Source organism: Pseudomyrmex gracilis, unplaced genomic scaffold (genome assembly GCF_002006095.1).
Source record: "Pseudomyrmex gracilis isolate BER0280 unplaced genomic scaffold, ASM200609v1 scaffold_13, whole genome shotgun sequence".
Lineage (NCBI taxonomy): Eukaryota > Metazoa > Arthropoda > Insecta > Hymenoptera > Formicidae > Pseudomyrmex > Pseudomyrmex gracilis.
Window position 1 is genome coordinate 558,555 of NW_018020597.1, and position 12,416 is coordinate 570,970.

The 12,416-nt window shown below is 43.9% G+C and overlaps 3 protein-coding genes across 12 annotated transcripts in view; 1 reads left to right on the top strand and 2 right to left on the bottom strand.

Moving 5' to 3' along the window:
• Window positions 1-927: 927 nt before the first annotated feature.
• Window positions 928-4,690, bottom strand: LOC109863825 (myosin light chain alkali). Its single transcript, XM_020444417.1, has 6 exons — window positions 4,614-4,690; window positions 4,319-4,346; window positions 3,051-3,359; window positions 2,687-2,773; window positions 2,225-2,293; window positions 928-1,249 (listed from the first exon to the last, which is right to left on the bottom strand). Exons 1-5 carry the CDS (start codon window positions 4,614-4,616, stop codon window positions 2,262-2,264), a joined length of 459 nt encoding a protein of 152 aa, XP_020300006.1. The 5' UTR covers window positions 4,617-4,690; the 3' UTR covers window positions 928-1,249; window positions 2,225-2,261.
• Window positions 4,691-5,039: 349 nt separating this feature from the next.
• LOC109863824 lies at window positions 5,040-7,235 on the bottom strand. Its single transcript, XM_020444416.1, has 3 exons — window positions 7,084-7,235; window positions 6,640-6,848; window positions 5,040-6,039 (listed from the first exon to the last, which is right to left on the bottom strand). Exons 1-3 carry the CDS (start codon window positions 7,175-7,177, stop codon window positions 5,353-5,355), a joined length of 990 nt encoding a protein of 329 aa, XP_020300005.1. The 5' UTR covers window positions 7,178-7,235; the 3' UTR covers window positions 5,040-5,352.
• LOC109863820 (protein unc-80 homolog) overlaps window positions 5,790-12,416 on the top strand; it is a 29,832-nt gene continuing 23,205 nt past the window's right edge. For 7 of the 10 annotated variants that reach the window (XM_020444401.1, XM_020444404.1, XM_020444407.1 and 4 more), the window contains exons 1-2: window positions 11,748-12,051; window positions 12,164-12,272. In XM_020444401.1, the coding sequence (XP_020299990.1) occupies window positions 12,187-12,272 (86 nt within the window). In that variant the 5' untranslated portion in view covers window positions 11,748-12,051; window positions 12,164-12,186. Of the gene's footprint in view, window positions 5,871-10,224; window positions 10,946-11,747; window positions 12,052-12,163; window positions 12,273-12,416 lie in introns of those variants that run through there. The other 3 variants (XM_020444403.1, XM_020444402.1, XM_020444408.1) reach the window with 3 other exon arrangements.

Below are 12,416 nucleotides of genomic sequence, written 5' to 3' on the forward strand. Positions count from 1 at the left end.
CGCCTGACGGCCGCACGCGCGATTTATCGATCGAGCTACTCTCCCGCTCTCTCGGAAAGAGAGATGCTGAGGGAAGATGTGCGCCGCGACAGGCTGAATCAGCGACTTCTCTCTCGAGAGAGAAGTTGCGGCCGATGCATTGTTCCGAGTTTGCTAATCGATTTGTGAATCGTCTCGCCAAGTACAATCGGAGAATCGAGCACGTAAAGACATAACGAAGACTCACGTTTACATCTTCTTTTTTCAGCGCGGTATTACATAAAGTAAAAAATCCAGACTGATTTTAGGAAGCTGATATTTATTATCACACGTCTTGTGCAATAAACAGAAATGTGTGTTGTCAACTACGCTCCCAACTGGTGGCGTGGCTTTTAAAATAGATTTCGGCAGTGACAAACATTCTTCGTGTTTCTCTCACGCGACTGCTTAAGTAGAGCAAGAAAATGTCAGTCGGACAAAAATAATTGGACCGGCGATAGTGCGCGCCGCTACGAAGCATATCAATCTAATTCTGATTAATATCACATCGCACTAGTAGCAAGGATGCTGTGTCATCGCAATTCTCTCGCACACTTGTAATAAATAAAGAAACAAATATAAATTGCGTTTTAATATTGCATGAAAATTGGAAGGAAATTATTGAAATAAAAATGCAAACACTTACGAAAGTTGTTTTAATCCTCTCCGGTAATCTGAGAGGAACGATTTATTATCAGTAACAGTAAGAAGTAAATATATTTAACACCGACTGTTTTATTCGACTTTGTACAATGCTGCTACATCAAAAGAGTGTACGCACACATTTCTTTCCGTAAATATGTAACATGAAAACACGGCGTATAACGCAACAATGTATGAAATCGAATAAAATAACGATGCCGTATATGCGCACGAGATGAAAAATGTTTTGGTTTGTTTGTTTGTTTCTTTTTTTTTTTTTTTTGTACTCAAATGACGTTCGTGGGCTTTTCTTCTCTGTTGTTTCTTCCCTTTCGATCAAATGCTTTTCTCGACGATGCGGTTTTTGTTTTTACGTGCAAATTTGGTCAAGTGGATCTCCTCGCATGATCGCGGGCGACATGATGCGAGCGGGAAAAGGGTAGAATGAGAACTGTGACGAATGTGATGATGCGAAAATGGCGAATGTGTGATTCCTCGTTGCGATGCGAAGCGTGGCGTGGACATCGACGACGATCGTTTTACTCATCTTGTCCCGCCGCTGCTCTTTCACACAGTCGACGAAGAAATGCTGCGAACAAAAATCCGAGTATCACCCAGTATCTTTCATGCGAATGTACCGACACAAGTAATTAAGCATATTTATTCCACAGAGACGACGAACATACATTCACAGGCAGAGATCGGAAATTAGTCTGCGTGAAATTGAAGAAATAAACGATTTAGTTGTATTGTTCAAGATATCGGCAGTACCGCGATTGTGTTCAGTTTTGCACTGCCGATGCCGATTCGCTTTCAGTAGCGAAACGACGAACACGAAGCGATAGAACGCGGTGAACGTAGAATAAGCATTAATCATTTGCAAAAAACAATAATTAGAAATCAAAAATGAAAGAAAAAAACTTATGTACAATTTGTGAAAAGTTTTCGATCATCACATCATAAGCGGTAAGAACTCAAAAAGCTGAGTAAAGTGAAAGAAATTAAAAATATAACCATTGTTTATGCGAATGACATTTCGCTAAAAAAAAAAAAAAAACATCAATATTTATAATTTGTAAGTAAATGTGATGAGAGTTTGAATAAATGTAAAATGTTTCAGTGTCTATTCGGTATATCTTGTGTGTTTTTCAAGTGCCACCGGTGAATCGGTAAACGTGTCAGTGTGGAAATTTTTTGTTCTGCATTCTGTGCACGATTTTCATTAACTGTTGTATTGTTTCATTAAATGTTGTATTGTAAATTACTTTAATGATAATCTTGTCGAAGTCATTGACCTCGAGAGCGCGAGCGAACCTTCGCCACGCGTTTCTGTGCGCGAGAAGCGGGTTATCGATTTCAGCATCCCTGTTGAGCTGCAACGTTGCGTCCTATAAATTCTGGAACACGCTCGGCGCAAAAGACAGCGAACAACACAATATTAGCGACAGAAAGAGAAAGAGAAGGAAAACAAACATAGACAGATTGGATGGACAGTACAGTAAGACGAACAAGAAGCGAAGAAAGGACGGACAGAAGCGTGACGCTACCATCAGGATGTACTCACGATGGATGAAAATTGTTTTCCGTAACACCTTGACCGCTTACAACGGCACCATCATCTTCTTCAAGAAGGCTGCGAAACACAAAATTGACGTGGACGTTTCAAACAAATGGGAAATGGGAGCTCTATAGGTATCTCTTCACATTGCCGGAACTTACTCAGGGAGCGAATTACGGGTTCTTTCAACTGTACGTAAAATTTATATACGAGGAAGAGTTTCTAAAGTTTTGTATTAATTCTAACAAATCGAACGTACAAGGTACCTATTTACGGGCGAGATACGGGAATTTGAAAGGAATTTTTTCTAACTACTGTGCTCTATATATGTATCAACATCTATATATACGTATATCAACCATATGTATATCAACATGACTCACAAATGCAGGCGCGTATTGAACACTCTTCGTCTATTTGGGCTCATTTACGATTCCCGAGACTTCAAATAGGGATACTTATACTTACGGGCATAGGGGATGAAACCGTCGTCGTCCTCTGGATCCATGCAGTCCTTTAATACTGTGTCGACTTCCGCGTCAGTGAGACGTTCACCTGACACAATTATTTAGATCTTATTGGATCGTTTGCAAAGTCAAACGGTAAAATCAATTTCTTAATACTTATTAAACTTATAAATTAATAATTCTTATTTATAAAGCATGTAAAACTGAACTCAAATGCTTCTGTTTTTTTTTTTTTTTTAACAAAAGACACATTTTATTCCGCAAAGTTGCAGTATAAACAAAAAATATATTTTAACTTATGCTCAAATCGATTGTATCACTTTTTTTTTTTTTATGTTCAAACAATTGCTGAAAGTTATCCTTACCAAGCGTCAGAAGTGTGTGGGACAATTCCGCGGCGAGCATGGTTCCGTCTTCCTGTTTGTCGTACAATTTCAAACACTCCAGGAAGTCCTCGTAACAACCCTGTTCCTTGTCTTTTTTGCACTGACTGAAGATGGGCAGGAACTCGTCTAGTTTCAGTTTCTTCTCGCCCTTCTTCTTCGTACCACCCATCTTCTCGATAGTCGCGTTCGTGGGGTTCAAGTTCAACGCGCGAAGGATGTTGCCAAGATTGACCGCGTCGATGGTGTTGGATCCGTCTTCGTCGAAAATGGAAAAGGCGAATTCTGCCTCTTTTTCACAGAAAAAAAAAACATTTTGTTCAACACGTGTAATTTTGTAAGCGCACGGATATTTCTCGCGCGTGACCTCGTGTCTGTTGATCGCCAGACGTTATCGATAACGCGATCGGTCCGCGATAAAGAAGAGATCTTTGTTTGGCGTTGTGTACTTCTCCATGATCAGCCATGGGTATTTGGTCCACTCTTAAAATACGCGAGGTACGAAATCTGGGTTAATACCAGTCGTAGACACGGAGCGCCGCGCGCGCCGTGCGTACCTAGTTTAAAAATATTGTTCTATTTCAAGAGACGACAACCCTCCTCCCCCTCCCCACCAATCCGCTCTGATTGAAGAACCCACTGGTGGAAGTAGTGGGTCAGATTACCCCCGCCCGAACCATATAAGAACAGCCTACCAACCTATTTTTGACGCGCCGCGGGAACATCCTCATGCCCGATGAGCTATTATGTAACGTCAAAAAACGAGACATGCAATACGCAAAAATTAAAAAGTTAAATAAAAATTCGCGTGTAATTAGTCGACTGCTAGTTTATGAGAGAAAAGTAAATAAGAAAAGTAAATATCAATTTTTCGAATACGGACGAAATGGTCTTTCGGACGAAAAAAGTTTCCGCTGTGTGAAAACTTGATAAAATGTTCTATCTTTGTGAGAATTGACACGTTGTAACAAATTTTTAAGTTAATTTTGACAAATATCGTGATACAAATTCAATTCAACGAAATTTTGGCGCCGATAAGATGTAAAAGTTTTACATTTCTCCGTTCCAACTTTTTTCCCCACTTTCTGCTAAGTGCACATCACGCACGAGAGAAGTTACGTGTTAGAAATCACTTAGATCGTCGATTTACACCAAGATGTAAATTGAGAGATTCATCCTTTGATATTATTTTCGCGCAGTGTCGCTGAACGCGCCGAAGAATGAGCGAACTACTACATTACTTTACTCACTTTCGACATCCTTGCCGCTGAGGTCCGCCTGAAAAAGCACAAGATTTTTTTATTGGATTAAAACATTGCACTTCTGATAACTTCTCGTTGCCACTGCCACTTTGTAAAAAAAAAAATCTACTAAAGAACTTATTAAATTTATTGAGAAGAGCTAACAATATCAAGCAGTGAGCGCTGAAGGATCATCAATTTTAAAAATCCAAGTCGAATCAATCGGAAACACAAAATATGTAAATTTTAAACAAAGAGGTGACCTCAAAAAAAAGGAAAGAACCGCGAGCGATCGAAAACTCACCATTGTTGATCGTCTGGTACGAGTGGATGTTGACCGAACGAAGCTTGAACCAGGAGTGGTACCGGGTCTTACCAAATTTACTCATTTTATTTCTACAGATGGCGCAGCGATCAGGATGCACTAGAGTCATGCCGAGGTCCAAGTTTTCTCGGAGAGGAGTCTCGGAGCATGGCAACGCTGCGGTCCAAAAACAGTACGAGAAGCGAGGGTCAGACCTCAGTGCCTCGTCTTGCTACGATAAATGGAATTTCGGTGTCGACCACGACCATTCTTATGTCAGAGTTGCCAGATCCGCAACTCCCGTTGTGTTACGCAAAAATGTAACGTTCGATCGTTGCTTCGACTGAGAGTTTCCTCCTACGGCTATTAAACTTTCTTTAACTAAACCAAGCGCAAGAGCTAGCGCAAGAACGTGAACGCGCAACGTGAGATCATCAGATGGTATATTTTACAGAATTTTACGAATTTGTATACAACACTTTGCGATCATCACTTAAGAATGTACAGAGGGTCTGATTTTCGCGCTCGGCTCGTACGAGCGAGATGCTAAAGTTACGGAGACCGCAAGACCGTCTATTTTTACTCGGCTGAATTCGCAAACAAGCGACACAGTTCCCTCTCGAAAAAAAAACGCTCTGCTAAAAAAGCTACTCCGCGAAGACAAAGACAAGGACCTCTCGAGGTCGTCGTCGTGCTTGACGTAGATCGCGAGGTAACATTTCTTTCTGAAAGTTTGCATTCAGTTCTTCCGACGGCCGAAAGCGGCGCGGAAAAATCTCCTTAGTCTGCTGCCAAATCCCTTTTTCTTCTTTGTCGTCGTCGCTTCGTCGAGTTTTCGCTTCTCCGTGTCACTGGCAGGTAGAATCTGCTCCACAGTCATCGTGGCGTCGAGCGTCTTTAACAACGACAACGAACTCAACTCGTGTTTCTTCAACTGGATTTCCTCGAGACCAGTTTCTTTCGAGGTAGTTCGCAGATGCTGAGTCGAACGAGATCTCAGTTCGTCATCGTGCTTCAGCTCGGTAGCGCGAAAGTGGCCGATCGATCCGCTCTCTCGAAAAGTCTTTGTACTGATCTCGTTTGCGTTGTCCTCAATAGTCTTGATAAGTTCCTCCTCTTTTTCCTCCCAAATAGCGACGTGTTCCTTACTGGTTGTGTTCGGGGAAGAGTCCTTGGCGCGGACTGGGACCGCATTGTCCTCCAGCTCCTCGATCAGCTGATGCAGCAGACCGGCGGACACACTGGTCGCTTCGACAGGTGCATCATCTTGTTTTTCTTTCTGGTCTGTTTTTGGCTTCGCCGATGACGTGTGCACAATCTGCTGCTGCGTGTCGCCTTGACCTTGAATTGCAGGCTGAGTTTCGACAACGTCGACTGTCGGGTTCGTGAGTGTCACACTTTCGATGTTGCACGTGGCGTACTTCACCTGTTCGAGCGTGGACAGGTGCGTGTTTCGTGAGTAAATCTTCTTTGCGCGAAACACGCGAAGGAGCAGAAGTGTATGTGCGGAATTAATGCACAAAAACGGCACTATAAAACAAACCGCGAGAGCACACGCAAGACGCCTTGTGCACGTGAGCGTCTTGCAAATGTAACAATCTGATTTGTCTAGAACTGCCTTTTTTTGATCAAACAAATGTACTCAAGGAACAACGTCGACTGTGTTTTGTTTTTGTTTTTGCAAAATATTATATAACGTTAAGAAAAAAAAATTAAATACCAAGTAAATAAATATTGTTTACAAACAGTTTTACTATGCTATTCAAGTTATCTTGCTTGACAAAAAAATATACGACAAATATGTTAATTAAAAAGTTTTTAAAATCTTATTAAGCTGGAAATGATTTTATTTTGTAGCGGATTATTTTTAACTCTCATATTATAAAAGTTCTGTGTTAATTTTATTTTTCTGAGAGATTTGAACTTTAAATGTGATCATATAACTGTTCGTTGCGATTACATGATGGAATAACAATGTCGCGGGGAGTTGGTTATCTCTCTTGTAGGTACAGCTGCATTTAATTACCTGTTTCTCCAACCCTAACAATGAAGGCGGCAGTACGTAACGCGAATCTCCGATCTGCATATCGCGCAAGTCGCGAACTATCTTCGCGATCAATTCCATTTCTTCGGCCTTGCTATAATTTCTCTGTGTGCGCGCTTGCAATGTGCCGTTTACAAACTCCGATTGGACATTGCTTGTTTCTTCGTCAACACGCGGTTCCCACGATTCCTCTATAATAACACAATTCGTCGCATTTAAATATTTATTTCACAGCAGTTTGCACATAGCGAGTTCGTCACGTGTGCGTAGTTATCTAAGCGACGGGCAACTTATCACAGTAGAGAAACAATCCGTTGTCGTCGTTGTAAAACAACGACGACGTGTGCAACAACACGTTTGCTATTCGCCGTTCGCTATTCAAAGTCGTCGTTGCATTTGCGAAACGTCCAAACGCTCACACCTTACCTTCCTGTGCATCGCGGTCTATAACATCCAGAACTTGTATCATTATCTTGTCTAGCAACCCTCTCGCGAATGCCTCTGCCATGATCTGAGGCATTCTCACAAAAGAAGCCCCTCTTTCACGCGCCGTCTTTGACAGGACGCCAGACAGTCACTTTTTTTTTTCTCTAGCAGTTCCGCGAAAGGGAGATATCGATTATGTGCGATTATGTGTGTTTGCATTACGTAGCCATTTTTAGATCCCATCGAGATCGTACTTTGTTCGTCACGTAGAAGGCGACGCCTTTCTACGTGTATAACGACTATCTTTATGAATATGATAAGATTCTATAATATGACAAGACTCCGTGTCTATGTCCGATTGTAATGACGACTGCAATCAAATAGTTTGTTTTTTTAATAGTTGTTTTTAATAATTGTTTTTAAAAAAATTGTCATTGATAAAACAAGCAGATTCGCACATAATTTTTGGAATTTGCTACTAACTTTTTCCATACAATTTAAAAATTCCGTTTATATTTTTTGGAATTATTTTAGAAAAAGGAAAAGTGAAAGATAGAATCGGATGAGTGAAAGAAACACCTGATTCAAGTTTTCAATTTTCAATGTAGTTTATTTCGATCTTATTTCAACGGCAAATTTCACGTTAATGTTGACCACGCTGCATTTATAACCTCACAACGTTCCACGCAATTAAATACAACTTCGATGAAGATAACATTTTGTAAGTGCAGTAGTTGATTGCAACAACAAAAAAACACACATTTGTCAATAAAAAAAAATATATTATTTCTCACAAGAGCTACATTTCGGTGACGAGTAAAAGTGAAAAAATTATAACCGCGGTAATAAAATTTATTTATTCGCTTGTCAAGTAAATTACCCGATTAATGATGTGTCTAATAGCAATTTATCAAAATTGTAGTATCCGAAAGAACGTGCGAATGATGAATTCGATCATTTATAAGAGATCAATACATGTATGTAGATAAAAGACCATGCCATTATCACGAGGAGTCTCTCGAACAAATGTTGCGTATCGTCAAACATGGATCGACGATGATTTATGGAAGGTAACAATAGGCCCGTCGTCCAAGGCGTCATCCTCAAATGGCACAACGACACTTTCCGCGAGAACTTTTAGCGTCAAAAGCGAGCGGGGAAGCAAGCGAAATTTGTACATTGCGTCCGATGAAAATGAAAGAGAAAACCGAAGCACGTACAGGGACGACGAAAACGCGGAAATTGCATCATTATCGTCCGCCTATCACAAATTGAATCGCTCTGTGAATTCAGACTGTTTCAGAACACGTTCTTTCAATTCGGATAACCGCAACTCAATCCCTGTTTTAAGCGGGAGAGAACGGGACGATCGAGCGGACGGGGAGAAAAGTGAAGGAATTGAACGTTCTCGAATGCGCGCGGACACAAATTACTCGTCGAACGTCGTCGTGCTACCTCTCGTCGAGCTTGGAGCGGTTTGCAAAATTCTCGATTTTATGGCGAACTCAAATCCCGAGGTTTCGTCCGTGACTAATAGCTGCTGCAATGAGATCTCGCGAACTCTGCGATGTCTGTTCGCGCGAGTTCGCGATAAGAAGCCCGAGGATCTTCTGTTGAAGGATTCCTCGTTGTACAAATGCGAGCGTTGCGGGGTAATAAGTTGTTCCCTAAAATCGCACGAAGAAATTAAAGGGAATGGAACAAGGGCCGAAGTCGTGACAACCGTGAGCGATAGCGGGCGTAACAATGAGCGAAATAACGAGGAGGAATCAGAAATTCCGACAAATCACTTTTCGGATTTGAAGAATGACGTGCAATCACGAATATTTGCCGACCGCTCGAAAGCGAATTGTAGAACTGAGAATAAAGACGAGTCGAGTGGAACTGAATCATCGCCAATTAAAGAACGTACTTTCGTAACGAGCAGCTGTATCGAGAGCCGGAACGGCGTCGGTAATATTTCCGATGCGAAACCCAATGCCGGCGATACAATTGGAACCAAATCCTATTTTAATAATATTATTAAGCGATTGTTTGAGAATAATAAAGCGGAAAAAGACGAAGAGAGAAAATACGACGACGAGTGTACCGCGCGAAATAATCGTCCGGACGAATATAAGTTCCGCGTCGCGATGAAAGCCCGTCCCGATATTGGTCGGGAAGAAGTCGTGAGAAAGATTTCATATGAGCTTAAATCACAAATCGATGCTTCGCTCGTGGGAGATTGGCGTGGCTCTCGGGGTGCGCGAAGTATTCGACGACCAGCGCTCAACAGAATGCGCGACGATATTTATTCGATGGCCGATACCGTGAAATATTTGACGCGCGGTCGACTCACGTCGCCGGACAAGAAGGAAGATGATGGATTCCTGTCGAAATTGCGAGAAAGACGTTGCACTAGATTGGCGCAGAACGCGACGAGGGAACAGAGTTCCGTTCTGTACACCAGCCGAGACGATCGTCCGCAACGCGACTCGGGATTCTGGTTGTTCGACGACGAATCGCGACGTCTATCCGAAGTAGCGAACAAATATCGCTGTTTGTTAATATCGAGGCTGGATAGCAACAGAAAGATCGCTAAGGTTGCTGCGAGCACTTTGCGACGTTCCGACGCGACAGAGAGGACAAAGAAGACACGGTCCGATTGTGCGGAGAAGGACTCTCTCGAAGATTGCACTTTATTGGAACAAAGAAAGGAGAGCGGCACTACAACCTTCAGCTCGTCATCCGCTGAGAATTTGATACACGAATGGATGGGATCCCCAGATAGAAAAGATGAGATAAGTGACGTAGATATTCCCCGTGGTCGTAGACTAGTTTCGTCAAAACCTTCTCTGGATATCGCGCGACACGTCAGAGATGAAATTGCGAAAGAGAGAATTTCTGATGGCGCGAAAAAGTCGACGCGCCGGCCAAGCGAGTCGAATGTTCTCGCTCGTTTATCGTCAGAAACACGAAGAAGGATTTGTCGTTTGATCGAGGACTTACTGTTAAATTCCCCGAAGGATTTAACAATTTGTCTAGAAAAAAAACGTTCAACGTCCGACGGCGGCGAGTTGCCGCGGGGTTCGGCGCTTTCAGCGACCGTCGCGCTTGTTCCTGATAATTATTTCACGACTGACAACGAGATAACAAATATTTGCGCGGACGATTGTGCTCCGAGCGAATTGTCCGCGCCAACGAAAAGTAAGAATTGTTCGCTCGGGGATAGAGATAATTTCGAAAAAACGTCCGGTCGGAATTCGGACAGGTCCGAGGATTCTGTCAAGATTTTTCGCAAAAATACGACTGTCCGCGCTTTCTCTGACAAGCCCGGAAAAATGGGAGGACTCGCGAACGATTCGGCGAGAAAAATAGCGCGACAAATTATTTACAAGAACGTATCGTCGAGAAATCATCTCAGCGACAATGACGAAGAAAACATCGCGGATGTTAGGCGAATTTATTGGCGAATTCTCGAGAATAGCTCGAACATGGATTGGGACGGTTTTCGGGAACTGGTCGAAACTCTTCACCCGCGTCAAAGAGAGTTGTGGCGCGACATATGTCGAACAATCGACGAGGAAGCGAATAGAGCGTCCGTCGACGGGAACACGGAAGTTTGTATAGAGATCAGTCCGGTAGATCGTGAAGAGTCTCCGGAGACGAGCGGAGTAATGGCACGAACGTGGGAGATCGTGTTCGAGTTGGATATGACGTTGAAGGACGTCGAGGGTTTTCTTAACAAAAGACTGCGGCCCGCCGAAGAGCGTCTTGACACACATAAGGATGCCGACGAAGATATTGCGAGTCGGAACGATGGCGGGCGAGGGACGACGATTTCGAAGCGGGCTAGCTAATTGCGTCCTGGCCTTATTTAAGGGTATGTATCGTCTCTCAGTATCAATTTATTTATGTCTCTTCATCCCTCTTTCTCTATTCTATTTCGTCATCCTCGTGACACACATCTTTTTGTATCATTTAATAATACATCATTATTGGACTTTATTATCGTGCCATTCATGTTCCCAAATGGTCACAGTCTAATCCTAGTGCCTTGTTAAAAAGCCGCTTTATCGTTTCGCGCAGTAAAACGGTGAATTATCGACGGCGATATCGACTATTCATCACTATCAAACGGCACACACCCTGACTCGAAACGGGAAAGTAAATTGCGCGTTCTTCGCCAGTCATTGCTCCTCGCGGAAGATGGCCTCGCCCATCGTCATATCGGGCAAGTAAACGGCTAGGTGGGTTAGGTGGGTAAATGGGTTGGTATAGGGGACACGGCGCGGGGCGGCGCGGCGCGGCGCGTCGCGAGGAGTGGGTGTCGGTCTTCTCCTCTTCACCCTCCCGTTCCCCGTTCCCCGCTCCCCGTCGCGTAGGGGTGGTCCAGCAGCAGATTCCAGATCGATGGAACGACGGCGCATTGGATTTTCCGTGAGTCGCACGCGCATCCACCACGTCTCGTCCACCGTGTTCCCGCGAGGACGAGGGCGCGTAGAACGCGTCTCTTCAGTTACACGCTATCCCGACGCCGGGCTGCATACACCTTGACGTCGCGCGGCAGGGGCACCTGCAGGGAATGACGGAAGTGTGTTACTAGGCCGAGTGGCACGTGATACCTCTCTTTTCGCGCGCGGCGCTGCTCCTCGACAACGTCGTGCCCGGCGTCGGCGTTTTCCGGCGGCTGCGTCCAACACGCGACGCGAGACCAGAGTCGGACCGGATAACGTATATCCGCGCAATGGTTCGCCTCTCCGTGGCGAGGGATGCATCTTACTCGTAACGCTCGGAAGGTGTGTGAATCTTGCGTGCGGGAAGACGTGCTCCTTTTCATCCTGGTATTCGATCCTCGCGTGCGTACGCCTTCGATGTTCCCCGAACGGGAATTGATCCACTGGCTGATGGAGTGCTGTGGACTCCGCCGAGGGTGTGTGCACGACGTAGGCATATAGTAGTTAAAGGCGGAAGGGTCTGTTTTGCGAGGTGAGGCACGTGGCAGCGATGGCAGCACTACCGATTCGGAATAATTAGTTGTGTGTTTGGTTAATTAAGTCTGATCGAATGATCTCTCGCGTCACACGCGATCTTCCCAAAGTTTTAGTGATATCCGGAGCGGTGATGGATAAGCGGCGATCCTTAGATGGAGGGCTGCAGGAGTACCCTTTGCCTATCCCGGTTCAGCTGTTTCTTTGGCGGCAGATAAGGTCAGCTGATTACATGTGTGCAATGATCCGTTGTGATTTTTTACTTAAAATGAGAAACAGTGACATGCTCCTCTGTAAATAAGCGTCTCTCTCTCTCTCTCTCTCTCTCTCTCTCTTTCTCTCTCTCTCTCTCTCTCTCTCTCT